This window comes from Phalangium opilio, unplaced genomic scaffold (genome assembly GCF_054372755.1).
Source record: "Phalangium opilio isolate 3A_F unplaced genomic scaffold, DU_Popi_V2 ptg000081l_1, whole genome shotgun sequence".
NCBI lineage: Eukaryota > Metazoa > Arthropoda > Arachnida > Opiliones > Phalangiidae > Phalangium > Phalangium opilio.
In genome coordinates, this window is record NW_028324188.1 from 363,178 (window position 1) to 390,897 (window position 27,720).

The following is a 27,720-nucleotide window of genomic DNA, read 5'->3' on the forward strand; positions in this document are numbered from 1 at the left end:
AAAAAAACCGCTTGGAAAAAAAAACTTAGAAGAATTCACGAGAGCAAGGCTTAAAAAAAGGATTACTATAGCGCGTGCGATTTTCCCGCCATTATGAAAAAGGCGCGTTTAGCACGTGCAAGGACTTTTATTTCGCGCGCTACCGCTAAAAATTTCGCGCCTTTTTTAGCTCGTGCGTTATTTCTGATCGTGAAGTTTTAGGTACGATGATTGGTGGTGCTGGTGCATCTTCTACTGCCGGTGACAAGTTTAATAATTTTATGTCGAATAAAGACGAAGAGGAATCGGTGACGGATTCTTCGAAGAATGAAGAATTAGCGGCGGTAACGGAAAAAATGGCAAGATGACGGTTTTCCCGTCAATTATCAACCGGGGATTGTTTAGCAAATCTTAAATTGAATAAAGAGGCCAGACGTCGTTGTGTTATGTTGCCCTTGCTCAAGTCTTTCTCCGAAGAAAATTTGAGTTTTGAAGTACAGGTCGGTTTTTGAATTCTAAATTTCATTCGATATGGAGCATTACGTGATTGGTCGGATGTGCTAATTTCAAATTACCTAAGAAATCTCAAACTAATTTTGGAATTTTAAAATCATTCGGAGGAAGCATTTCCTTTGATGTTTCACTATACAGGGTGTTTGTGAAAAGTCCATCAATAATGAAAGGGCGTATTTATTGGGCCATTTTGAGTCGAAAATGTTCTATGACATTTTGCCGTCCGAGCCACGGTTTTCGAGTTATGATTTGAATATTTTAGGGATGACCCCTTCATTAAATTAGCGCTGTCTTTCAATTTCTTAATTAAATTTAAGGGGTCATCCGTAAATTACTCCAATCATAACTTGAAAACAGTGGCTCGGACGGAAAAATGTCATAGAACATTTTCGACTCAAAGTGGCCCAATAAATACGCCCTTTCATTATTGATGGACATTTCACAAACACCCTGTATATCCCTTTTTTTTTATTTCACCCTCCCTTTAAGAATACAAAAAATATTAAATGCCCTCCTCTATCTGTCCCATAAGGGGTTTAATTGTTAACTTTAAAACTTAATCAATATATAAGTTCATGCCCCCGGGTTAATCGGGAAATTTCCAAAAACTCACGTTTTCTTCGCTTATTCCTATGCATACACTTAACACGTGACCTTTCAATTCTCCGAATTAGTTTTCAACATCTAAACCTTTATTTAAACACACAAATAGTAATATTAAAACCTAATTTTAAAATCCGTATAGCCTGAAATAATTCCACGAATAAATATAAAAAACCCCAGATAATAACATCAAATATTTACTTAAAAATTACGTGTACATTTTGACAATTAAACATTACCATTTCTTAATTCATACGAGATTACGTCTACGCTTTATTTAATCACCTGATGTTTAAAAGTTTCTGTTCGAAAAATTAACCCAAATTATTTCACCAAAAAACCTCTATTAGGTTCAACGTTATAAAGAAAAGTTTTGAACCAATTTTTTCCAAATTTTTTTAATTTTCGATGTTCCATTTCATAGCACGTGCTATTTTCTAAGTCCGAATCCACGCGCTAACCTACGCACCAAACCACGTGCTGCATGCTTTGCCAATTGCCATCATGCACCGAAGCAACTAGGCTTAAACTGAAGAAATTCTAAACCTAAATTATGATAAATTTGAACGGAATAAAGATTAAGAACCCCCAAAAAATTGTACCAACATAAATTTGAACAAATCTAGTCCGAGCTTAGTAAGTTCAAAGACATTAGGAGATGAGCAATAAATAACAATCAAATAGGGGATTTTCATGTACGGGGAAAAGGATCATAGAGGTTTTATCACCACGACGAGGACGACGACCATCGAGGGACTAAAGAATTCATTATTCATAATTTATTAAAAAAAAAAAACCACCATATGCTTTTATCCTTGCAGGTCGTTGAGTCCAAAAATAGTTTGAGCTAAGCATGGTATTTTCTATTAAAATATTTCACATAAATTTCTATTATATATTTATCCAGGAATACATACAGCTACTTGGAATAATTGCGCCCATGTTAATTAATTTCTATGAATTCGGGTTGGTTTTGTGGGTATACCGGGCTTGAGAACTTACTATACGCCTTCACGACGCCTATTAATAATTCTGATGGCATCTTACTGTGATTTTAAATGTTACAGTTGGTAGTTACGAGATTCCTAGGCACGCGCATGCTCAAGGTGCAACACGCAGCGAGATAGGTTTTATTATTATCTAGGAAAAATTCGTCATACGCAATGATTAGTCTAGCTAGCTCCTCCCTTAAAGCACGCCTAGATACGTACACAATGATTCCTAGTAGCGGTGTGCATTCCTGGTACGTTGAAAAAAATGCTATTATGTTTGAATAATTGAAATATTGAAGCCTATAGTTTATTGGGGGGATGTATTATCTAAGCCTAGCCTAGATAAAAGTATTTACACGAATTTTCCAAATGCCCATTGCGATAAAATACAACATACAGGGGTTCCGGAAAAACTAATTAGGTAGTCCAGAAATCCCCCACCTAAAGATAAGGAAATCATAAAATGTCACTCTTCAAAAAGGTGTCCAATTAATAAAAAACACGAGGAAAAAATGTCAACGTAACTGAAGTGTCAATCAAAACAGGAATATTTCAAGTTCCGTAAAAGGATTAGATCAAAAACACCCCTGGGTTAGAGAAAACACCTCCCATTACTCAGCTCATTACCTTCAATACACTCTTACTCAAATACTAGTTCGAATTGAACAGAACTAAACTGCTAGTCTTTCTCTCTTCCATCATTAATTATTGGCAACCCTGTAGAATTCACGACAGAAACCCAAACCACCCTTAGTGAAAACTAAAGACGTAGTTTTTATTTTATAATCAAAACTACTTCAAAACCAATTACCGAAAATTGGATGAAAAACTTTGTATCCAAATTTGTGTGCCCAATATTTTTTATGATAAAACGGTAAAAATATTGATTTAGCCATTTAGGTGAGGGCTTTGCATTACTTTCTGTGACGTCAGAAACGTGAATGGGGTCAGGTTAAATTTAGGGTTCGTTAAGGTTGGTCCCGAAATACTCCTCCCTTGGTAATTATAACGGGATAATTTTAGAAACAATGCATTAGTCTCTTTCAATAATAATAATAATAATAATAATAAAAGAAAAAGCAAATGCCCTCATTTCACGTGCGACGCAATTTCGACTTAATTTTATTCATAAATTTATCAATAACAACAATTCTCGGTGGAGGGAATGTTTATGAACACTTTGCTTAATTACTCTGGCCCTGATTGTCGTAACCCCAATTACTTAGTATCGTTGGAAAACTAAGAAATAGGGCTATAACATACTCAAAGGACATCCCCGTATCTCTTATAGAACCAGAGTTAAAAGGAGTTGTGTAAATAAGTCCATCTTATTCCAATGGAGAGGACGTCTTTAAACATTTTGCTTAATTACTCGGGCCCTGATTGTTGTAATCCCCAAGTATTGGGTATCGTTGGAAAGGCACGAAATAGGGCTATAACATACTCGAAGGACATCCTTGTATCTCTTATAGAACCAGAGTTATGCCCCTCCAAAGTGGTACATACATAAATAAGCAAGTAGCATGTTAATATTATATAGAATATGAGAATGTTGTTGACAATTTCACTTATTTACCTACTCGAGAAATCAAATTTGTTTACATAATAATACATCCCGCCCACAAATATTAAGTGAGATTTACATACTCCATCCTCAGGGGAATCATTTCAAATTTGAATAAATCAACAACCACCTACGTGAGACTCGGGGCCCTCAGATTCTGACCTTAAAAGATGGAGGTTAACGTACCTTTGAACTTAAGTCACTTTACACAACGATTAAAGGCGGGGGATACCCTATAATAACTCTTTGCCCTTTTGCAAGGTTAAAATTGTAACATGGTATAGAGTAACCAGAGCGGGGGATTGCCTTTGATAACATTAATACCTTTATACCTTTATACTTTAAAACCCCCTTTCAAAAGTTTATTAGTCAAATAATGATAAAAACAAAAACAAAATGTGTTAAACATGAAAGAGATCCAAGTTTTGAAGGAATAGATCAAGGGCAAATATTAAGAGAAAGTGCATGAGATACAGTATAGTGTAATGAGAGCGTAGGCGACAATCACGATTTACTGATGCCCACGTAGTTTAATCTCCCAGCCACCTCCAGGTGTTGCGCGTCTATTACAACTAAATCTAATCTATGGGATAATAATAATTACTCCAATTGAAGCAATTAAAATAGAATCATTCTAACTCATTAATTAATTTTTCCCGTGTGTCAATTACGCATGCAGGCTCAAAATTCAACATGAATTAACAAATTATGTCACCAATCACCGAATTGGAGAAGTTGTTGGCTACTGCTATTTTCTGCAGCTGGGTATAGAGGGAAATTAAATGTGATCACAAATTAAGATAACTGCATACAGTAATATGTATAATATTAAAGCAGATCTGATTGCAATCACTGATTGGTTGGTCAAATTGGTCAACAGACAAATTAACAAGCTAGAGATAGAGTAATAGAAACGAATTAAGACTTGGTGAAGTTGGGGCACTTTCTCTTATTTAAATTAGCCTTTGATACGAGAATTTCAGCTCATACGCGTCAGTTCCGCGAATTGACCTCCCCAATTTCTTTTTTCTTTAAGAATTTGTTAGTTTTTCATTAAAACTTTGAATAAAATAAAATATAAAAAGCCAATTTCCGATTTGAAAATATTAATAAGAAAATAGGAGATGAAATGTGTCAAAAACTTCAAAGTCGCATTGCGATAAAAGAAAAGGAACCCGAATAAATTCAAGAAAATTTAACCCACACACCTTGTCAAAAAAAAACGGAAGTTCCTCCAACATAAAAAATAAATAAAATAAGAAAACCAAAAATAAAAAACGGAAGTAAACAAATACCACTACAAAGTTAAATTGAACAAGAACATCGGATGTTTAGGGTTTTGAGTCATTCCGTTTTAGAGCGAAAGGGTTATACATCAAAGAAACTCGCTTGTATACAGGGTGTGTTGCAAAAAGGGAGGGTATAATTATAGTACCAAGTGAGTGGGATGGATGGTTCTATGGGAAATCATCAATTTTGAGAAGAGAAAATGTAACATCTATACTTCTTTCTATTAGCAGCCGATTTTGAATGTCCCATAAGGAATGCATGCACACAAGTTATGATTGAACATTGAATTGGAGTGTTTTACCAAGGACCCCTTAAATTTAACACAAGAAACTGAACACATACTGATTGCTAATTTAATTAAGGGGGTCATTGGTAAAACACAAAATCCAATGTTCAATGTTCATAACTCGTGTTAGGGGCTGCATGCATCCCTTATGGGACATTCAAAATCAGCTGCTCATAGACAGAAGTATAGAAGTTACATTTTCGATTCTCAAAATTGTTTGATGATTTCCCATAGAACCATCCACACATCCCTATAAGGTCCTATAATTACACCCTCCCTTTTTGGAACAGTACACCCAGTACAGTTTCGTTGCCTTAGTTACGCTGTCAAAAAAATAAAAATTGGTAGGTAGTTCGGTAGTTCGCGAAAAGAGGATGAATCCAGAGGAAGTGTTCTTGGATAAGGGATTGTAAGAGACTGGGACGTCACGGAGATTTATCTTGGGCTCTTGGCTCACAGAGAAGAGAAGAGAGGGTGCAGGGGGAAAGGGGAGAATGGTGTCAAACACCTAAAAATATCTCCGGTACAAATCGAAATTTAACTTAGGTCTGCCAAAGGTGCGTCGAGCGGCGGACTTAGTATAAATGCACCGATTGTATTTTTTAAAAATCCAATATTCGAATGTTCGTTGTAAATTGATTCGTTAATTAGAAATATTTCAAAATCTTATTTGTAGACATTAAATTTTCATAATAACTTACAAATAAAACAATCATAAGTTCATAAGATATCTTCCATCTATAAGTTTGTAATGTCTGGTAACTTAGAAACTGGAGCTTGTAATTTTGAAGTGAGTGAGGTAGGTCATAGATTCAGGGTAAAGCGACGTACGCCTGGTGCATGAGGCGCTGCTGTCAAAGGCCTAATTAGTAATGCAGACTAAATAGGAGCTAGATGGAAGAAGTCCGGCAAAATTAATTAACCACCGAGTGTAGTACTTCAATTGACTCGCTTCCGTCGTTCTCCTTCTCGAACTAGTTATCTCGAGCTGTAAGTCTCTAGGTAGCATTACGAACTGGATAGGTAGTGTCATACTTATGGAAGGAACATATCACTTATAAACTTATGATAAAACTTACAGCGTATAGGTTAAGTCCATTAAGTTAAGTATAATATAGAGGTATTAAACTTAAATCTAACACGGTTTTTGTTTTCAAAAGGAGGAAGTCATTATTAAAACCAGGAAAACGGATTAAAATAATTAAATAAATTACGGATAATTATGATTAATTAAATTTTACAAAATTACCATGTAAATTAAACCCTCAGATGCTCTAATAACAAATTACTGGCAACCGTGCTGAAGCGCATGCGCAGTTAAAGTTAAAATTAAGAAACAGGGGGAAGACAACTTCTCTAGCCCCCTTTCGTTTTCATTATTTAAAAAAAAGTGACAGTGAAAGTTAAAGAAAAACAATAAATGTACCTGTGTAACTACTACAGACACACGCGACTTGCAACTTCAGTGCCAATAAAAATAATTACATAACTTAATCCCTTTACCCGGCCGTCGTCCGTGTAGTTGCAAATTAGACATTATTCATACATACGCCAGACAAGATTTGCAACTCTAGGCGATGGTGCCTTCATTTTGTTATGTCAGTTATAATTATTGGATTACTTATTTATCTTATAAATCTTTTATTACTAAAATATATAGGAAAATGAAAGTAGCAACGTATTCAAACGTTTATCGTCAGCCGGAACTGGAGAAACCAATGAAGAAGTCGAGAGCGAACAAGACGAGGTTCAAGAGGAACCACCGGCTTCCGCTTTGCATCGCAGAAGGGCATTGGTCCCACCAAAAATGCTCACGGATGGGTACGAAAGTGCCAGCGAAGAGACAGACCGCTCATCAATGTGCCACAGTCAAAGTCATCTTAATTTGTAAGAATTCCTTTTTCTTAACTACGTCCCTGTTTAGGGTAACCTCAAGTATCTAGTATCATTGGAAAGCTAAGAAATAGGGCTATAACATAGTCAAAGGACATCCCTGTATTTCTTATAGAACCAGAGTTAAAAGGCGTCGTGTAAATAAGCCCATGGAGATTTTACGTTTATGAACATTTTTCTTAATTACTCGGGCCCTGATTATTGTAACCCCCAAGTATTTAGTATCGTTGGAAAGCTAAGAAATAGGACTATAACATACTCACAGGATATCCCTGTATCTCTTATAGAACCAGAGTTAAAAGGTGTCGTGTAAATAAGCCCATGTTAACACTATGGAGATTTTACGTTTATGAACATTTTGTTTAATTACTCGGGCCCTGATTGTTGTAATCCCCAAGTATTGGGTATCGTTGGAAAGGGCAGAAATAGGGCTATATTATACTAAAAGGACATCCCCGTATCTCCAATAGAACCAGAGTTATAACCCTCCAAAGTGGTACATAAATAATGACTTCCTAAATTGAATATTTCAGACCTGGAGACTCGAAAAACCGTCGAAGAAGTTCGATCGTAGTTATACCACCCATGCAAATATGTCCTGGTGATTTATTAGTCTATGGGAAAGTACTTGGCAATAGAAATAATGTCTTAGGTAAATTTAAATTAATTATTTAAGTAATTAACATCGTAAAAATGAATGAAAACTAATCAACTAAATTTTCTATTAGATTTTGACGGTTCAACCCAATGTCTAGCTGGAACGGATGGTAATTAAAACTTATTTTTTAAGTATAATTATCAATATTAATTAGTTTTAATATTGATTAAACAGACGCATCGAGAAAAGGGAAAAATACTTGGTCGTTATTAAGGCTGGTAGGTACTTTGCATATAATTATTTTTATTAAGCTAATGAATTAAATCTAATGTAGATTAGATTTATAAATTAACTTTTAAGCTTTTTCCTTAACAATGATCTCGCAATGCTTTGTTTAATGTCCCTTTTTTGTATAATTGCAATGCAATTATCAATGGAAAATTTCAATTAAATTACAGTGTTAGAAGTTAAATAAATATGCCCAAATTGCAATAAAAAAAACCATGTTTTCTAAGACTGCAATCTCCAATAGAAAAAGTTAAAATTTTCCATAGATAAATGCAATTTTTTGTTGTAAACAATTTGCAACCTTGAAAGTAACCATTAAACATTAACAGCTACTTTCAAAGCTGCAATCATTTTTCTGCATATTTTTGGTGCAACTTTGCAAATGCTTCCCCAATTTTTGCATAATTTTTTGGAGCAAGTTTGGAAATGCTTCCACAATTTTTGCGTAATTTTTTGAAGCAAGTTTGGAAATGCTTCCACAATTTTTGCGTAATTTTTTGAAGCAAGTCTGCAAATGCTTGCATTAATTGCATCATCCATTCTTTTAAATTCAAACTAATTAATTTTTCCATTCTATCTCTAATTAACGAACCAATTTAAAATTGGGGGGTTTCAAAACTTCAAGCTCATTAAAATCTTTCACCCCAAAAAACTTCCAAATTTTTTTTTCCAAAAATTTTTACATTTATTTAGTTTGGAATTTAGTTTATTATTATTTATTTTTTGGGGTTTCGTGATTGGTGTAATATTCATATAAAGTTGCCTGTCTGTCCGTCCATATGTGTGTCCAGTTTGACAGGTCAAGCAGGGCCAAGTCCGACTCAATGGGAGGATTGGAGGAAGTACTTAGCAATATTCAACCTTCGGAGTTCATTGACGGACAATTAGCCAAATATAAGGTTAGATCAAAAAAATCTATTATATTTTTATTTTCACGTTCTATTTTACCCTAAACCTAAACCTATTTTGGACTTCATTATGCTTGGAGAAAAGATGTGAGACGGAGTAGAATTTTAGTGGGCCATGTGCATGCGCGACGATGAAATCTCCCAGTGTACCTCGCGCACGCTCCTATAGCTAAGAGGATTGTTAAGTGCTGCCGTCTAGCCCCATTTAGAAATACTAAGATAGGTCTCACAAATTAGCTTCTATTTTTAAGACAAAGGGGGCATTTTATGATTTTGGACGTTTTGAACCCTACCAAAACGGAGAACGACACTGAGGATGCTGGGAGGTCTTCGTTGCCATTCGGTAGATGGGTAGGTTACAGAGGTTAAGTTATAGGTATGGAGATTACTAGTCCGTCTCGTATCTCTTCTCCAAGGTTCATGGTTGTAAAACTGTCAGCTAGCTTTCCTTATTTTTTTACTGGTTTAAAGACATTAGGTATATGTTTGTTCCTGAATTTCGCTAATGCTCCATCCATTCTCTCAGCCGTCTATTTTCCCAGGACCTAGAACCCCAAATCTTACGTTTTCTTTGCAATGGATCTTAAAATCCTGTATAGGGGACGGGAAAACTGAACTGAACTCGCGGAATATTAATAGAGATCATAGGTACGCGTAACGGGGGCGGGTGGGGGGACGTAAGGGATACCTGTATTGTTTTCTGGATGGTGATATATCAAGATCACTTTAAACTAAAGAAATTAGTTCATTATTTTCAAAGTATAATCACTCTGTTTAAAGGTAGGCTCGCCAATTAGGGTAGGGAAAATAATTAAATGAATGTATCCCCTCTAAGCTGAAGTCCTGCAATCATAATTTATGCCAACTAATTTGGTAACGCAAAATAAAAAAGATAATTTCTTCCCAAATTGCTAGTCCTCTTTGGAATTAGAGAGTCCGTGACAACGCATTTGGTGAATGTCGTAGGTACTTGTCGTTCGTTTCCAAAGCAGCAGCCTACTCGTTATCGGAATGACACGCGACTAGTTTCTGGGGTTTTCTTTTTTTTTTTTTCTTTGCTCGCTTAACCTCGAATAAATTCTAGAGGATTCCAAAAATAGCTTTTAGGTGTTGAGAGTTCAAGAGTGATTATAGCACGAGGAAACGGTTTCGCGCGGCTTTTTATTTATCACCCAATTAATTTTCCTATTTCGTAGCATCTTGTAATAATAAATAACTAAATTTAACGTGTTAAAACTAACATTTAAAGATTCTTTACGACAATGTGATGGAAAAACATGTGGTTACAATGTTAGTAATTGCGCGAGAGTTTGAAAAAAGGACGTTTCCCAATTACATACAATTAAAGGAAAGCTCCGTCGGTGCCCCTTAAAGATGGATTTTCTACCACACAGTGGTTAAGCTTGTTAAAGGCTAGTTAAGCCAAAGGCAGGAGGAACCAATGGGAACTAGTGCATTAGGTCTGATTGGTTCCTGCCTTTGGCCAGATAAAATTCGTGTCCAGAAGATTAGCCAGAATGCTAGGGGTGATCGTGGAGCCGCGCTTTCCTTTAAAATACAGATAACGCCATAGATTCTAATTATAACAAAGAGCCACGACGCCATAAATGTCATCATACTTAAGAAACGCCTGCAATTGAACAAGTACTTAATTAACGACTTATACTTTTGTACTTGTTAACGGCGCGAACAGTGTATGATGTGGACGGACTTTGTCTCTCACGTTGAAGAACGCGTGAAAAAACAATCTCTAACCGCGCAAGTGCGTAGAACAATACCCAGTCGGTCCCCTTCCGAAACTCACTCGTGGGCCACTTGTCCGGACGCGGACCCGCCTTCAACCCCTCCCTCCTTCGAAATGGACGAGGCTATCATATACACTCCCGGACCGTCCAGTTCCTCGACCAGTTTACCACCACCCCCTCAAATAACCGTAGCCGACGTCTCGGCCAGTTTATCGAGATCCGAAGACTACGGTAGCAATATTCGCGGTGATTACGCCAATTCCTCAACTTCATCTCAAGCCAAATCGTCAAGTTCAATCTGCGACTCGGTCCCAATGGCCGGACATACCGGGATGGTTTGGGCACGCGCCGAACAAAAGAGACAGGAACTCATGTGGGATTTATTTCAAAGCAAGTGTATGTTTCTCTACGATCATCTTATGGTTTTGAAGAACGTAAGTTCAAATAAAAAGGTCATCATGACCTTGAACTACATTCTCAATATCACGATGACAATATTTATATTTCTACGTAGGTATTCATGGAACCTTTGAAAAAAATTCAAGTGGAGGGTTTCGCTATGTTCGCCGAACCGGAAGTATTATTCGGTAACTTGGACGAACTATGTCTCGTAAGTACTTGTCACTAAATCCAATTAACGTACGAGTAATTGATACCCTACCATCTCGCAATCGCATAGGTAACCTACGCTTTCTGCAAAGAATTCCTGACTCTAATTACTCAAAGTATACGTAATGGAGACATTAACGCCACGGAGATACTGGTCAAATTATTCCTCAAGGTATTATATCAATGAAACGAACCAGTACTAGGCCTAAAACAGACAACTTGCTAACTACAACCATTTATTTTAAAGAGTTCCAAAGCCACAGCCTTGACGCAAGCCTACCACAGATACACCTTAAATTACATAAACGCCCTCAATTACTTGGAAACCCTAAGAAGACAGTCCGAATTTAATGAATTTGAGAAGGTATGATCCTATCCTTGTAGACTCGTTTATTGTTGCCTAAGATATTAACAAACTCGCAACGTCACGTCACGTGTCCCCATAGTGGTGCTCAAGGGACCCGAGATGCAAGAAATTACAACTGACCGATTTATTGGTTTCCCCCGTCCAACATATCATGAGAATTCCATTAATTGTCAAAGAGATTGAGATGAGGACAGAGAATATGGCTGATAGACAGACCATCAACGCCATTCTTGAAGGGGAGGAACATTCCTTAAGTAAGTAATTACCCAGGGGGGTCATAGGTTAGGTTACAATTGATTCAATTAAATAAATAATTTAATTTAATTACAGGAGAATTGGATGATAAAATGAAATGGCTTAAAAATTTCGAACGGTTACTGGAAATTCAACGTAATATTGTTTGGCCATCTGTTACGGAATTGGATCCCAAAGCTTTCATTCCCGAAGTAATTAAATATTCCCTTGACCTAATTGTAATTAATTAATTGTGGCAATTAAGGCTGCCCCTTTAATTAATTAAAAATTCAAATAAAATAACCAAAAATATAACAATTATCCATCTTTTACAATGACGCAGTTTCTAAAGGGACCTCTATCAAAACAGCCTTGCGAACGACTAATAGTTAGTCCTAGACGACAAATAATACTTGAAGGACCTTTACAATTATTAGGTAATTAAACTTAATTTATTTAATTTATTTATTCATAAAAATTCCCACGCGCCACCCAAACTGCAACAAAAACGAAAACGAAACATGCAAAATACACTTAAAAATATTTTTTATCAACTGCATCCACAAACCTTTCATACATTCTGTTAGCTAACCATACCTAACTTAATTTAATCCCAATTAAAACTAATTATAGATAGTGGAAAACCAACTGAAATGTATGTTCTACTATTCGACGATATGCTATTGATAACTCGCAGGAAGAAGGGGTTGCATAAAAAGGTTTGTAATATTCAAAGTCCATTCACACTAAGGGAACATTCGCATAATGAAAGTTTCACTTACACTGTTTGTAATGCTTGTAGAAGTCTTCCATAACCGAAAATTGGGCTAGTTCCTGCGGTAGAGGAGGTTCGATCCATGAAAGCATGTTTAAGTACGTTGTTTACAAGCAGCCGTTATCCCTGGATAGGTTTATAATCCACGATGTTAATCCACAGGATGGAGCAGGTAATTATTAATCCATTATTGTTCCAAGGATTTGTTACTTATCATTGAGAGTCTTAATCCACTTCTAGTTAGACTTAGATAGCAGATTTGTTTGTATAATACTTGTATAATATCACACGAACATTTAGTTTTTGAAATTAGATAGTTAAATCTATTGAGATTATATCAGGGTTCCGTAGATATTGGTTTCCACTGAGTTTTTTGCAAATTCGACGATTTTAACTCGTAATTTTCTTTCAAAACTACAGCTAACAACTTGAAAAACGCCTTTGTTCTGGTTTGCCTTAATAGATTCCAGCAAATTTACACTGTACATAGTTTCCAAGCACCCAGTGAATCTGTGAAGGTAAGCCGTTTTTCTATTTTTCCAGTTTTCCGCCAAAATTCATGGCCAAGGCTTAACGAACGAACTTAATAATTTTTGCAGACTACCTGGCTTTTTAAACTACGCGATACAATTGACAGATGGAAGAGAACTTTGCAAAACACCGTATTTCGTACTAATCGTAATAATTTAAGTAATTCCGGTAGTGTTAAAGTTAAATAAAAGCATAATTAGGCTTAAAATATTCGCCAATTTATTGTTAAAACGTCTCGCGACTCGCGACCAACGTCGGCACCGCTTTGGTCTCATGGGTGACGTCAGAAGTCAAATGTCTACGGGGTTACGGGCGTTAGTTCAAAGGTTGTTTAATCAGGGCTGTACATAAGTTGGAAAATTCTTTTTAAAAAATAACGGTTTTCTTCCCTTTCGTTTACGGAAATTATTATTATAAAATAAAACTGATTGATATACACGTTAATAGTTTAATTTATGTAATATATGTATTGGTTTCATAAAGAAAATTATTTCGAATTCGCGCGCTTTTACCAATACAAGAAGTACGGCCAACTTGTAAAACCAAAATGGATGGCAGTTGGGACTTTTATGGCGCGAAATCTGAACGCTATGGTACATAAAAGCGCGGTATATCTGTGATAGGTGTTGAAAAATATATAATCCTGTGATTTTCGTATTGTAAATAAGGATTTGTAAATTTATCCAATAAGAAAAAACCGTGTGAAATAAAATAATATTATTAGAATGTAAATAATTTGAGGAGGAAAAAATGTAATTAATATTTGAAACTATATTTTTCTCAGTAAAACATATATATATTGATGGGCCAAATTTAAAATAAAAATTATGTAAATTATTGTGCCTCAGATACACCAAAAAAATTTCCTGAAATGCCTATATAGATTTTAACATTAAAATAAGACCAAGCTGTAAACAAAAACAAATTAGAAAATTAAAGAAATTTACGGAGATAAACCACGTGTAATTAGAGTTAAATAATAATTTATTTAAAACATCCAAATTATCTATTTTGGCTAAAGAAAAGGATTATTTTAAACGTAAAATTACTGAAAGCATATTTATAAAAAAATTTAAACATAACAATTTTAATTTAGAAGCCGGAATCTCCTTAAAAAATAATTGGAACATTAATAATCTATTAAAATATAAAAATAAAAATAAATAAATTCCCGCGCCATCCTGGCACCCTCTAGATGTAAATAATCTCCTAGCGATAAAATGTTATACTCCCCCCCCCCTTTTTTAGATATATTGTTTTTTAGTTTTTTAATGTATAGCTTATTAATGTGAAACTCACTATGGTTCACCAGACTGAACGACGAGCCGCGGCTCGAAACGTCTCATTTTTAATTTGGATGTTTTAAATAAATTATTATTTAACTCTAATTACACGTGGTTTATCTCCGTAAATTTCTTTAATTTTCTAAATTACTTCACACCCGTGTATAATAATAGTTATGTTTGACCTTTTTAAAAAACAAATTATTACAAATTAAACAACCAAAATTAAGTTTAGTTTTTACGAGCGAGGTTGCCTTAAGCACACTCACACTCTGATTACATTATCCTGAAAAAATTAATTAACCTTAAATTAAATTAAATTAAATTAAATATCGGATTAAAATTAAAAACTAATTTCCAAAAAATTAATTAATTTTGGAATTAAGTTTTTAATTATTAATATTTTAGTTACGGCGCTCCTATGTTAGTAAATTAATTTTAATTAATCTCACTTATCTAATGTCAAATTCCCGCACTTAAACCAATATTAAAAAAAAATATTTGTACGTGTAAAAAAATTAATTAAATCTTTTTTCGTCAAAAAAAGGGAAAAATAATTAAAAATTAATAAAAAAAATAAAATAAAAATTAAATAACATTTAGCTATATAAGCTGAGCACCTGTGAGTTCAAGTCCATGTATAAGTTTACATGTGAAATATATAAAAAAAAATAAGAAATGAAAGAAAATAATGTTTTTCACCGTGCCTTGTGCCAAAAATATTAAAAAACATTAAAATATATGAAAATAATATTTTAAATGGCAAATTAAATTAAATTAAATTAAATTAAATTAAATTAAATTAAAAATATTGTTCCCCACCATTTTCCCCCTTAATTTCTTCAATCAATTAATTAATAATTAATTTAACTACAATATAAGTATAATTATAATTAAATCCTCCCCGTTAAAGTTAGAATAATTTTAATTAAAATTAAAACTAATAAAAAAACCCATTCACTGAATTTTGTCAAATAAAATAAAACTAACTTCACCTGTGATACCAACTCCCATTAAATGTATGTTAATTTCCCTAATTAATTAATTAATAATAAATAAATTTAAAAAATGGATTAAAATTTATAAATGAATAAATAAATCGGAATTCCAATGGTTTTTTTTTTTTGGTTGAACATTTTATGTTCATTTTTTTTCACATGTTTATTATTTCACAATAAATTTGTCGTAACACTTATGAACATTTTTTGGTGTCTTTTTTTTCCTAAATATTAATTTTAAGTTTAAAAAAACACAGCGGAAGCAAATAATATTTTGCACTACGCTGCATTATATAATTTTCTTTGTTTAAATTTAATTATTATATATTTATTATTTTAATTTATAATAATTAATTCTAACAAACATGGGCGTGGCTGGCTACTTTAATTAATGTTTAAGGCACGATACCCTAAAGTAAATGACCCCAAATAATTAAACGAGGAACGTTAATTTTAATTGCTTTTAATTAATTAATAAATTTGGAATGATTTTAAGCGCTTCTAGTTAAAAAATTAGCGTTACCGAAATATAATAATTAACAAAAAAATTATGCGATGTTCTAAAGGTTGTTTTAACGATATCAAACGTAGGTAAGTCGTAGTTAATTAGCTTGTCTAATTAAGTGAATAATATTTTCTAAGCTAAACGTAGAAATTTTTTTATTTTTGCAAATTTTGTTTTATTATTTACAGTATTTTGTAAAATGAAATACTGCGGTGATTGGTTTGGTTTGGTTTGGTTTGGTTTGGTAAAAAATTTTATCTAACATATTTTAAAAATCCGATGTTTATTTGTTTGTGGAAGATTCAATAATTAATTTACTAATTAGTCTAATAATTTCTAAACGGGGTGGAAGAAGAAGAGGGGTAGTTATATCTAAAATTTAATTTTGACCTTAGGTTTAAAAATTAAATTTGAAAAAAAGACAAAAATAAAATTGGTGTTTTTTGGCACTGTATTGTATTTGTGTTATGTGTATTTCAAAAAATATTGTTTTGGTGTTCTTTTAATTTGTGATGCAAAAATTAAAATTGTAAAAAAAACGAAGAAAAAACCCCAAAAAATAACGTCAAAAAAACAAAATCTTGTGTAGAAAATAAACACGTAAAAATATTAGATTTTAATCCCCCCCCCTTTCCCAAAAAAGATACCCAGAATATTCTGAAATATAATATTCTTGAATAATTATATATATAAGTACGTCGAAATTTTTAACATAATTTTGATTTTTTTTTTGTGTGTGTAAAAGCTGCGTATGGTTTTGACAAAAAAAATACAAAAATTTTTAAACGGAAAATTGCATGAATGTGGAATGTGTTGAAAATAAAACAACAAATCAAGCCCCAAACCCCAAAAACTTGAAAATATATTAAAAACCTGGCGACAATATTTTAGTTTTTGTTTTGAGTTTTTAAATCGCGAAACGTAATTTAAATTTTAATGGAAGAAACAAAAAAATAGCTAACTGATTTCTTTTTAAAATAATTTCTTTTCGTACCTGAAACGTTATGGGGAGAAAAAACGGGGTTTTCATAATAAGTTTAGGTTCGAAATTAAAGGATTTAAACGAACGATAACAAAGCATCGCAACTTTCGCAAGGCGTTAATTAATTAATTAATTGACATTAATTAAAAATAATTAGGCAATTTAAAGGGACTGTAAAGTTTTTTTTAAACAATATTGGGGAAAAAATATCATTCAGAGAAGCACGTTTCTACTATAGACTGTTCTAAATAGTGCCAAATAACAAAGAAAGCATGCAACAATGAATATAAAAAAATGTACTTACGAGTAAAGTCCGTGGACACCGCCCTCTACTTGCGCAGAAACGGTACGTTTTTCGAAACGTAGTCTACCGTTGTAAGTCATTTCCCTGAAAAGACAGAAAGATAAAGTGCTTAACTTTACAATAACTATAAAATTTAATTTTTCCGTTTAAGCCTTTGAAACTATCTTTTTATTATTATTTTCTAAGCAGACGACATATGTCCGCCATATTGCTGGTAAAATCCCAACCATCTTTCCCCGCCTTCCATAGCTCTAATTTTAATTTTTCTTAAATTATCTAAGTTCAAATAATACTAAATGTTTTTCAGCTCTAGACGACGTATGTCCGCCATATTGGTGGTAAAATCAAAACTATCTTCCCCCGCAGCCCAACCATAAAAATCCTAACCATATTTTCCCGCTTTCCATAGCTCTAATTTTAATTTTTCTTAAATTATCGAAGTTCAAATAATACTAAACTTTTTTCAACTCTAGACTACGTATGTCCGCCATATTGGTGGTAAAATCCACAATATCTTCCCCCCGTCCCCCTAGGTTTAGTTAAAAGATTATCTTACCTTAAATTGTCTAAGCTCTTGACTCCAATATCTTGGCAACCATGCTTGATTCCGGACATTAAATAAGGAACAAAGCGATGAATAGAGCCTTTATCAACAATGGACCCGGAAACTCCTTGCGCCACTTTAACTTTTTCGGATTCGCTGGTAAAGTATCGGTTTCGACTTCCGGAACCTTCGGAACCCTCCATGGCGTCGATGGAACCCATACCGCGATATTTCTTTAGCCTAACGCCATTCGAGAAGAAATATTCGCCCGGGGCTTCTGTCGTACCAGCCAACATGGATCCCATCATAACTGCAGAGGGAACAAACAAAAGGAATAGGCTTAGCGTTGGGTCTACTGTTTCGTGAACGAAAATAGACTCGACGATTATTAGGTCAAACTAGGCTTAGCGTTAGAGTCAAAGATTATTAGGTCAAACTAGGCTTAACGTTAGATTCGAAGATTATTAGGTCAAACTAGGCTTATAGTTAGATTCGAAGATTATTAGGTCAAACTAGGCTTATAGTTAGATTCGAAGATTATTAGGTCAAACTAGGCTTAACGTTAGAATCAATGATTATTAGGTCAAACTAGGCTTAACGTTAGATTCGAAGATTATTAGGTCAAACTAGGCTTAACGTTAGATTCGAAGATTATTAGGTCAAACTAGGCTTATAGTTAGATTCGAAGATTATTAGGTCAAACTAGGCTTATAGTTAGATTCGAAGATTATTAGGTCAAAGTAGGCTTATAGTTAGATTCGAAGATTATTAGGTCAAACTAGGCTTAGCGCTAGACTCGCCTGTTATTAGATCAAAGTAGGCTTAACACTAGATTAGAAGCTATTTAGATCAAAGTAGGCTTAACACTAGATTAGAAGCTATTTAGATCAAAGTAGGCTTAACACTAGATTAGAAGCTATTTAGATCAAAGTAGGCTTAACACTAGATTAGAAGCTATTTAGATCAAAGTAGGCTTAACACTAGATTAGAAGCTATTTAGATCAAAGTAGGCTTAGCGTTTATTAGACCAAAATAGGCCAATATAAATTAAATCAAAACGTACCAGTGGAAGCTCCAGCGGCGATAGCTTTAATGATATGACCAACTGAACTAATTCCTCCATCCGCAATAACGGGAATGCCAAATCTTTTGGCGTATTCCGCAACTTTATAAACGGCTGTCGCTTGAGATCGTCCGCAAGCCATGACCTCTTGCGTGATACAAATTGAACCACTTCCCATGCCCACCCTTAAACCATCAACGCCAGCGTCGATTAAGTTTTTAGCTTGGGCAACAGTTACAACTGTAAACAAACAACAATAAACACGTCATTATAACTCACTAATGTCCAGGAATCTTTGTCCAACTGACCATTTCCACCGATGATTTGAAGGGTAGGATAAGTTTTTCGAATGTAATGAACCAAGTCGATTTGAAATTTGGAGTTTCCTTGGGAGGAATCGAGTACAATGACGTCAACACCGGCTTGAACCAATTGGGCTAGACGGACTTTGTCTTCTTCTTTGGTTCCAATGGCGGCCCCGACTAACAATTGATTGTTTTCGTCTTTGGAAGCCAATGGGAAAGATCTACTCTTCTTTAAATCTGTTCTGGCGATCAGAGACACTAATTCGCCCTTTTCGCTGACCAGGGGCAGTTTTCCTTTTTTACTGTGTTGCAAGATTTCATTGGCTTCGTCCAATGAGATGCCAGAAGGCGCAACCACCAAATCCTTCTTCTTTGTCATGATCTGAGAGTTAATGAGCAAAAATGAAGGATTCAAATTTCATCATGACAAATTGGAAGACGATTTTTCATGAATAAGTTTGTTAGGCAAACGAATGTTGAGTTGTCAATGTTAATTGAGAATATTATTGTGTTATAAACAAGTCGACTCTTAATTTGAATAATTGTCCTATTTATAGTAATGTCCAAGGCTCTTTTTTCCCTGAATTTTACTAAAAATTATAAATTTACCCGAGTTTTTCCCGAATTTTACTAAATATTATAAATTTCCCGGAGTTTCCCTGAATTTTACTAAAAATTATAAATTTCCCGGAGTTTCCCCTGAATTTTACTAAAAAACATAAATTTCCCAGAGTTTCCCCGAATTTTACTAAAAATCATAAATTTCCCAGAGTTCCCCCGAATTTTACTAAAAATCATAAATATTCCCGGAGTTTCCCCGAATTTTACCTAAAAATTATAAATTTCCCAGAGTTTTCCCGAATTTTACTAAAAATCATAAATGTTCCCGGAGTTTCCCCGAATTTTACCTAAAAATTATAAGTTTCCCAGCGTTTTCCTGACTATTGAGTCAACAATTTATTTCCTGGACATTTCCAGACTTGTATCAACCCTGAACTCTGTTCCTACACTCATCAACAGCACAATTTCAATAAACCCAAGCATTTTTCCAACTAAAATCAAATTCGCCGCGATAATTTCCCATCTTTAAAGCCCCCCCCCCTCGACTTTCCCCTGACCCTAGTGACCCTGGTCTTACCTCTGAGAGCGCAGCATCCAACATGCCATCTTCCATGAAGTCAATATCCCGGGAGGTGACCATTCCAGCCAATTTTCCTCCCATCTTTCCATTTTCCGTGATGGGAATTCCGGCAAAACCAAATTTCTTCTTGACTTCAATGACATCGCGAACTTTGTGATTGGGACTCAAGACAACCGGGTCTCTGATGAAGCCGTGTTTGTACTTTTTCACTAAATGAACTTCAGCCGCTTGGTGTTCGGCCGTGCAATTATGGTGGATGATACCGATACCCCCGCATAACTAATTAAGAAGTTAAAATAAATTTAAACCGTGATTAATTAATTTAATTTTCAATAAAAAAAAATCGGATTTTTTGCAACAAAACTTTAACAACGATCCCTTACTTCACATATATAAAATAAGTAAATACAACAGACCTCCTTTAAACCCAATAATATTAATTAACAATATTAAGAAAACAATTAAATTTAATCGTAGTTTAATTGTTAGAGATTAAATTAACTTAAAAGTTCTTTAAACATAAATTTTAACATTGGTAACTTTGTGAACGACCCCTTTATAATAAACTTCGAAATCTCTACATAAATTTTAACATCGGTAACTTTGTGAATGACCCCTTTAGAATAAACTTCGAAATATCTACATAAATTTTAACATCGGTAACTTTGTGAACGACCCCCTTTTAATAAACTTCGAAATCTCTACATAAATTTTAACATCGGTAACTTTGTGAACGACCCCTTTTAAAAAAAATTCGAAATATCTTTATACATTTTTGGAATCGGTAACTTTATCAACGACCCCTTTAAAATAAACTTAAAACTACCTATTTTAAACCCGCGATAATTAAGTTAATTCTAGCATTAATTAGGCTAGCTATTCATTAATTTCTTAAATTTAAATCTCTTAATCTATTTCATTAAAATTAAAGATTGTAAAGTGACCTAAAACGTCATTAAACTAAATTAGAGTCCAATTAATAAAAATTAAAAATGTTTTATTACTCGCTAACTAAACCTATAAGACCGCCAAATTAATTTTAATTACAATTAAATAGATAAAGTAAATGGAATTTACTATCAGAGATATTTGTAATAAAAATTATTATGTAACTTATTAAATCTCAACCACTTGACCTTGATAATAAAATATGGCATGATCAGGGTTCAAGAAAATTAAAAAGGAAAAAAACGGGGGTCCCCCTTCTTATAATCTCATTTCTTCACCAATTGAACTAACAACACTGATAACTTATCACTAACTTAAAGACAAGTAGGCCTACAAAGAGTGCACAAACATATTAAAGAGGATTTAACATTCGATCTATGTTCTAAAGAAGTTTCTTTTTTTCTTAGTGTAAATAAAGTGATAAAGATAAGATAGTAAAGAAAGTTTAAAAAACTTACGGCCATAGCAACTGCCATGTCTGATTCAGTAACAGTGTCCATGGGTGTTGAAACCAAAGGAGCATTTAACACTATTTTCTTTGTTAATTTTGATTTTAAATCTACTTGGTCAGCGGTAAAATCAATGTAACCAGGCAATAACAAGAAGTCGCTGTTAAATACAACGTAATTTCGTTTAATTAATTGCTAAATTTCAACCAAAATTTGAACAAATGAATTCAAATGGAATTTACTATAATTATTTATTTAGGAACATTTTTCTAATTTACACGACTTTCTCTAACTTTCAAATGCATTTTAAGTATGCTACCAACCCTTAAAAATATTAATTAAACTTAAAACTTACTTATAAGTGACTCCTTCGCCTTTTCTGAACAAATTTTCCGCGGATAAACCATCTTCAAAAACGGGATCAAGGGAGTTTGTGTTTGCCATTTTCTTTTCGTAAATCGCTTAATAATTAATTAAATTTATTTTAAATCGATACTTTATTACGGAAAAAACAATCCTTAAATACTATTTTATTAAAAAATACAAGCCAAATTAACTAAAATTATATCTTTACAATTCACAATTTTACAAAAACGCAAAAAATGTCAAAAACAGAGAAGCCAAGGCTTAACGAAAAACTGACTCGAACAACAAGTCACAAGATCTGCAAAATTAAAATTTCGAGTTTTTTGGGACAAGACGGAGCCTAGAATATTAATTACCTTTCTCTTTTCGTTTCCAAGGATGAAACTAACGCGTGGAAGCCAAAAAACTCTCTTTAAAACCCAAAATGTTTATCAAAGAAAAAAAACTTATCTACGTTTCGCCATCATACCGCGTGTTCGATCCATTGGAGGAGTGGAGACAGCGGAGGGGGAAAAACGTCTGCTGATTGGATATTACTCTATGGCCCCCGGGGACGAGTTCATTATCAAGGGGATTCCTAAAGATTAACCTTGAAAATGTTTAAAATCTTGAACTTTAGAATAACTGTTTAATCTTTAATGACGTAGATAAACGTCAAAAAGAATCTCCTTACACGCATTTTTCACTTCTTATCTACAAGAATTGCAAATTTCATTAATCATTATTAGGCCTAACATTCAATAAAGTTGTTTCCGAGGCTTAAATATATGAATAGATGTTTTACTACTAAATTTCCTACTAAAAACCCGAAAGGAATAACTATTATTGACACAAATAACTTAAATGAGGTTTCTAATTAATAAAGTAAATAAAAAATAGTGTTTAAAGCATCAGTTTTTGAATTCACAAGCCCGATTACTGTTTTTCTCTATAAAATTTCGGGTAGTGACACTTCACGTTATGTTCTCGCAGAACCTAACATAGCCAAGCGCGGTAAACTGCCAGATACGTGGGATGGGGATGACAGTTACATTTACAGTTGTTTGTCTTATATAATAATTTATACTAGGCCTACACCCACAAATCGTGTAAACACCTTTGTTTTGGCGAAAAACACATGATTGTTCCGTCTACCTTACAGTACAGTTAACATTTTCTCACGTAGTCTTCAGTAGTTCATTCTATCGTTCGGTATAACTAATTCAATCGCACTTTGCATAACAGCCCAAAACAGAGGCGCAGTAATACCTATTATTAAACATCATAAGAAAGTAAGTAGTCTTGGCTCAAATTCGCTTGAACAGTAATAGTAGTAGCTTTTGAAGATGATAGTTTGCTGGGAGGGTTGAAAGTTGAAACCTTTATCTGGCCCCTTTATGAATTTTAAGGAATAGGACATTTACTTACGTAAGATTAAAGCTCGGTTTTCATTGAGACGATAAGAACAAAATATCTTAATGAAAACCGGCCTTAAATCAGTGACTATAAACAGGAATACACACTAGTAATCATTGCGTAGCCATTTTCAATTATCGTATTTAGGCAGCTTTTTTTGTGGGAGGAGCTAGCTAGACTAATCGTTATGTATGACGATATTTACGTCGCGAATAATATAGCCTACATTGCTGTGCGTTACACCTCGCGTTGCTACCAACTGCAACATTTGAAATCGCAGTTAGAAAGACGTCATCAGAATTATTAATAGGCGTGACGTATAGTAAGTTCTCAAGCCCGGCCCACAAAACCCCCAAAAAAAATTTAACACGGGAGATATAAGGGCACAGTAATTCCTAGTAGCTGTATGTATTCCTGATAAAACCACCGCGTAAAAGAACGCTACTTATTATAAGATAATGTCCAATCCCTCCAAGTTTCATCTTTTTCAAAGTAAGGGGAGAAAAAACTCCCTTCAACCTCTCAAAAAAAATTATCTTCATCCCTTAAGATCTTTGTGTCCCCCCTTACATCTGACTTGAAAACATCCTTGGCAAGATTCAAGATCTATTTTAAAGGAAAGTGAGTGTTTAACAAGGTATAATCATCCGCCTTGCCTTTAAACGCATTAAAAAACAACTCTTGAACCAAAAAAAAAACAAATGTGGCGGCTATGGAGAAAACCGCGTTGAAAAGTCGTCTACTACCATTTCACCCTTAAGCACTAATACATATTTTTTATGTATTTCAAAAAATAATAGGCTTAGATCGAGAAGAAAGAACGAGATGATGATGATGATGAATTCATTTACATTTGTGATATGAAGTTGTTCAATTCAAGATGTTTCTTCACAATAGCAACCGGGTTTGGATTGTTAACTTTTGCAGTTTTTCTCATTTTAGGGCGAGGTACGTTTTGTTTTTTGGCAATTTTTTAAACTGTATCACGTGATACGGAGGCCCCGTAATTAGGGGCCCTTTCTTTAACAATAGGATTTTAATATTTTTCATATTAAATACTTATGGCCAAGGCTTCACTTTAATATTTTTAATTTTTAAAAAATTGTTTTCTTTTTTTTAGATGGCCATCTTGATTTGAATAAAGAAACTAATTTGGTATGTCATTCTTTTCTTTTTTTACTGTTTTTTATATCATTATTTGAATTTAATTAAAATGTTAATTATTTATGGATTTTAAGGGTTATGTTAGTAGTTTAGAAAGTGAACAAATATTACGGTTAAAAATAGTCGAAAAAACGTGCCAAAAATTTGAGGACCAAATAATAAACCTTAAAGATATACAGCCTTCAAAATTGGAACATTTCATAATTGATGATAAAAATAAATTTATTTATTGTTTTGTGCCGAAAGTAAGTGCGATTTGGCCTTGATTAGTATAAGGGGTCGGATACTTGTACGTTTAAATTATTGTAATCAGACTTTCACGTATTTTTAGTCTTTTAGCAAATATACACGCGTTTAAATATAAATAATTCCTATTAAATTAAGTTTAAAATATCAAAATATCTCCCGAAATATTGAAATAAATCCAGAATTAACTTAAAGTATCCGACCCCTCTCATATAGGGAGGCGTTCACATATACTTAACTGATTTTGAAACTCCCGACTATTATTGCAGGTTGCCTGTACCAATTGGAAGCGAGTTATCCTATCATTACGTAATCAAGCAGTAGTAAACCCCCTAAATATTAAAGGAAACGAATCTCATTCCCCTGAACTCTTCCAAACTTTAAACCAATTAAAATCCGAGGATATTGGCGCCAAATTAGAATCATATTTAAAATTTATTTTTGTTAGACATCCTTATGAAAGATTGTTATCAGCCTACAGAAATAAATTTGAAAATACCTACAGTAATTATTTTCAAATTAGATTTGGTCGTAAGATAATTAAACAATATAGGGTTAATGCAACTGCCCAATCATTAAGCAGGGGTCATGACGTCACTTTCCCGGAATTTATTCAATACGTCACTGATTTAAATGTAACCAATGATTACGCGAGTTTTAACGAACATTGGAGACCCATTAGATACCTTTGTTATCCTTGTAATGTTAATTTTGATATCATTGGGAAGTATGAAACTTTAGTTAGTGATGCAGAGTATACTTTACTAAGGGCTGGACTGTCCAATAAGGTTTCATTTCCTCGTCGTGATCAAACTTATAAATTTAAGCCTACAACTGATCTACTAAAAGAATACTACAGTCAAATTGACTCGAATCTCATGAAAAAGTTGGCCCTTATTTATAAAGACGATTTGGAAATGTTCAACTATTCCGAAACAGTGAACTAACTCGCAAGGCTTAGCGCTTTTAGGCCTAACTAGGCTTAACTCTTTGTCTACCCAAAGTTAGGCTTAACTCTTTGTCAACGTGAAGTTAGGTCTAGTTAGGCTTAGGAACAAAGGTACGTGAATTTTGGCCTAATTAGGCTTGCAGCTTTATCAACATGAAGTTAGGCCTAGTTAAGGCTTAACACTTTATCAATATTAGGCCTAATTATCAGCTATTTATAGGCCAAAAGGATCAAATTTACTAATAATTTTGAAGCAATAATGCTGTTGAATTTTATACTATTTTACACGCGCCAATTTTTATAATTAAAATATGTAATAAAGCTATAAATTAGTTATTTGTTATGACAAATTATCTAAATATATATAGCTCTGTTATATTGAGCATAAATTTTGTATTTTGAGAATTTTGAAAAAAAAAAATGTTTTAAAAGAATTGAACGGTTATTAATGCTTTTTATAAAATATCAAAGAAGTTTCAATAAAGATTTTTGGAAAATATTATTTACCTGTGGCTTTGTTTTTTAAATAATTAAGCCTAATTCAAACATTTTCAATTTGAACGAGAATTAGGCCTAACTTTTGGCGGGAATAATTTTCGCTCGTGCAATAATAGGCGGGAAAGAAATAATACAGAGAAGCGACGAACCCGTACCATCCAGTGTACTAAACTACTAAAGATAACACGACTGCCAATTCTTAACTGATTTCCTCTAAAGTCGAGCGCGTGCTAATGTATAACCTCTACATACCTCTTAGAATGGGATGAGATGAAGTATGTCTCGTGCTTTTGAAGATAGGCCGGGAGAGATGGCGACTAGATTCTTGGCGGGAACCTATTACATTTTGGCGCGTTATTTCGAATGGCTTGCTTTTACAACTCGCAGCCCGCGCGCCCTTTTTTACTCGTTTCGTTTTGCGAATGACGGCCATCTTATCCAATAACCTTCGCTTGACCGACTGCGTCTAAAAGGTTAATATAAAAGTTAGCCTTTTCTCTTTTGTCCTCCAGTCAAACCAGACAACAGCGGGTCCAGACAGCTTGCATTTCATGGACCTTAGAAATATATATACATCTTTATGAACATATTTACAACTTAATATGGCTGTCAAACTGTTCATTGTCAACAAAATAAGTCAGATTTCTCGTCATTGCAAGTTTGTTAGTAAATTATTATAGATACAGTTCAGTTTGAACTGATAGTCTAGAGAAAGACACAGCTCTGAAGTGTAATTCTCACTAATATACTTCTAATATCCATGAAATTAGAAATAGAGGAGAAGGGGGACGAAGGGAAACCTCATATTAACACGCATCGGTGGTCAATATTTAGTTTTGTTTATGACAGAAAACATCAAAAGTAAAATGAAAAAATGTATGAATTCTCTACCAGCAAAAACAAATTCGATTTCTTGAATTATTACCAGGAATACATACAGCTACTAGGAACCATTGTGTCCCCCAATTATTTATCCCATGTTAATTTCAATGAATTCGGGTTTTGCGCATGGGTATACCGGGCTTGAGAAACACGTCGCCACACCTATTAATAATTCTGATGGCATCTTTCGAACTGCGATTTCAAATGTTACAGTTGGTATCAACGCGAGGGCCTAGGCGCGCAATGATTCCTATTAGATGTATGCATTCCTGATAACATAAAGATGGAACAAAAACTAGAAAAACACGTACGTTTAACGACGAGTCCCAAAAGTCTTTGAATTGGGCGAATAAACAAGGACTTATTTATATAACTCGGCATTCTCAAATAAGACATCAAATAAAAGTAGCACAAACTCATCCGCCCGTGGGTACGCAACCCCTCATAGACATCAGAATCATCATAAGTTTGTAAAGTCTGGTAACTTAGAAACTGGAGCTTGTAATTTTGAAGTGATAGAGGT

The 27,720-nt window shown here is 33.8% G+C and overlaps 3 protein-coding genes and 1 long non-coding RNA gene across 4 annotated transcripts; 2 read left to right on the forward strand and 2 right to left on the reverse strand.

Annotated features, from left to right (window-relative positions):
* The first annotated feature begins 206 nt into the window (after nt 1-206).
* Nucleotides 207-13,587, forward strand: LOC149653799 (uncharacterized). Its single transcript, XM_089846652.1, has 17 exons — nt 207-338; nt 6,888-7,114; nt 7,654-7,772; nt 7,849-7,887; nt 7,953-7,996; nt 8,798-8,905; nt 10,608-11,093; nt 11,174-11,269; nt 11,339-11,440; nt 11,516-11,632; nt 11,715-11,889; nt 11,966-12,081; nt 12,213-12,306; nt 12,503-12,588; nt 12,672-12,816; nt 13,065-13,162; nt 13,244-13,587. The coding sequence occupies exons 1-17, from the start codon at nt 207-209 to the stop codon at nt 13,361-13,363; spliced, it is 2,304 nt and encodes a 767-aa protein (XP_089702778.1). The 3' UTR covers nt 13,364-13,587.
* Nucleotides 13,588-16,099: 2,512 nt separating this feature from the next.
* On the reverse strand, nt 16,100-22,569 carry ras (Inosine-5'-monophosphate dehydrogenase ras). Its single transcript, XM_089846709.1, has 9 exons — nt 22,420-22,569; nt 22,053-22,158; nt 21,707-21,857; nt 20,298-20,579; nt 19,163-19,541; nt 18,855-19,094; nt 17,804-18,101; nt 17,248-17,331; nt 16,100-16,955 (listed from the first exon to the last, which is right to left on the reverse strand). The coding sequence occupies exons 2-9, from the start codon at nt 22,139-22,141 to the stop codon at nt 16,934-16,936; spliced, it is 1,545 nt and encodes a 514-aa protein (XP_089702835.1). The 5' UTR covers nt 22,142-22,158; nt 22,420-22,569; the 3' UTR covers nt 16,100-16,933.
* A 1,512-nt stretch (nt 22,570-24,081) lies between these two features.
* LOC149653801 (carbohydrate sulfotransferase 11) lies at nt 24,082-26,319 on the forward strand. The gene is made up of 4 exons (XM_089846712.1): nt 24,082-24,406; nt 24,579-24,613; nt 24,697-24,867; nt 25,138-26,319. Exons 1-4 carry the CDS (start codon nt 24,319-24,321, stop codon nt 25,813-25,815), a joined length of 972 nt encoding a protein of 323 aa, XP_089702838.1. The 5' UTR covers nt 24,082-24,318; the 3' UTR covers nt 25,816-26,319.
* Nucleotides 25,916-27,713, reverse strand: LOC149653802 (uncharacterized). The gene is made up of 2 exons (XR_016370788.1): nt 27,509-27,713; nt 25,916-26,781 (listed from the first exon to the last, which is right to left on the reverse strand). It is a non-coding gene; the product is annotated as an uncharacterized LOC149653802 (long non-coding RNA).
* Between the last annotated feature and the right edge of the window lie 7 nt (nt 27,714-27,720).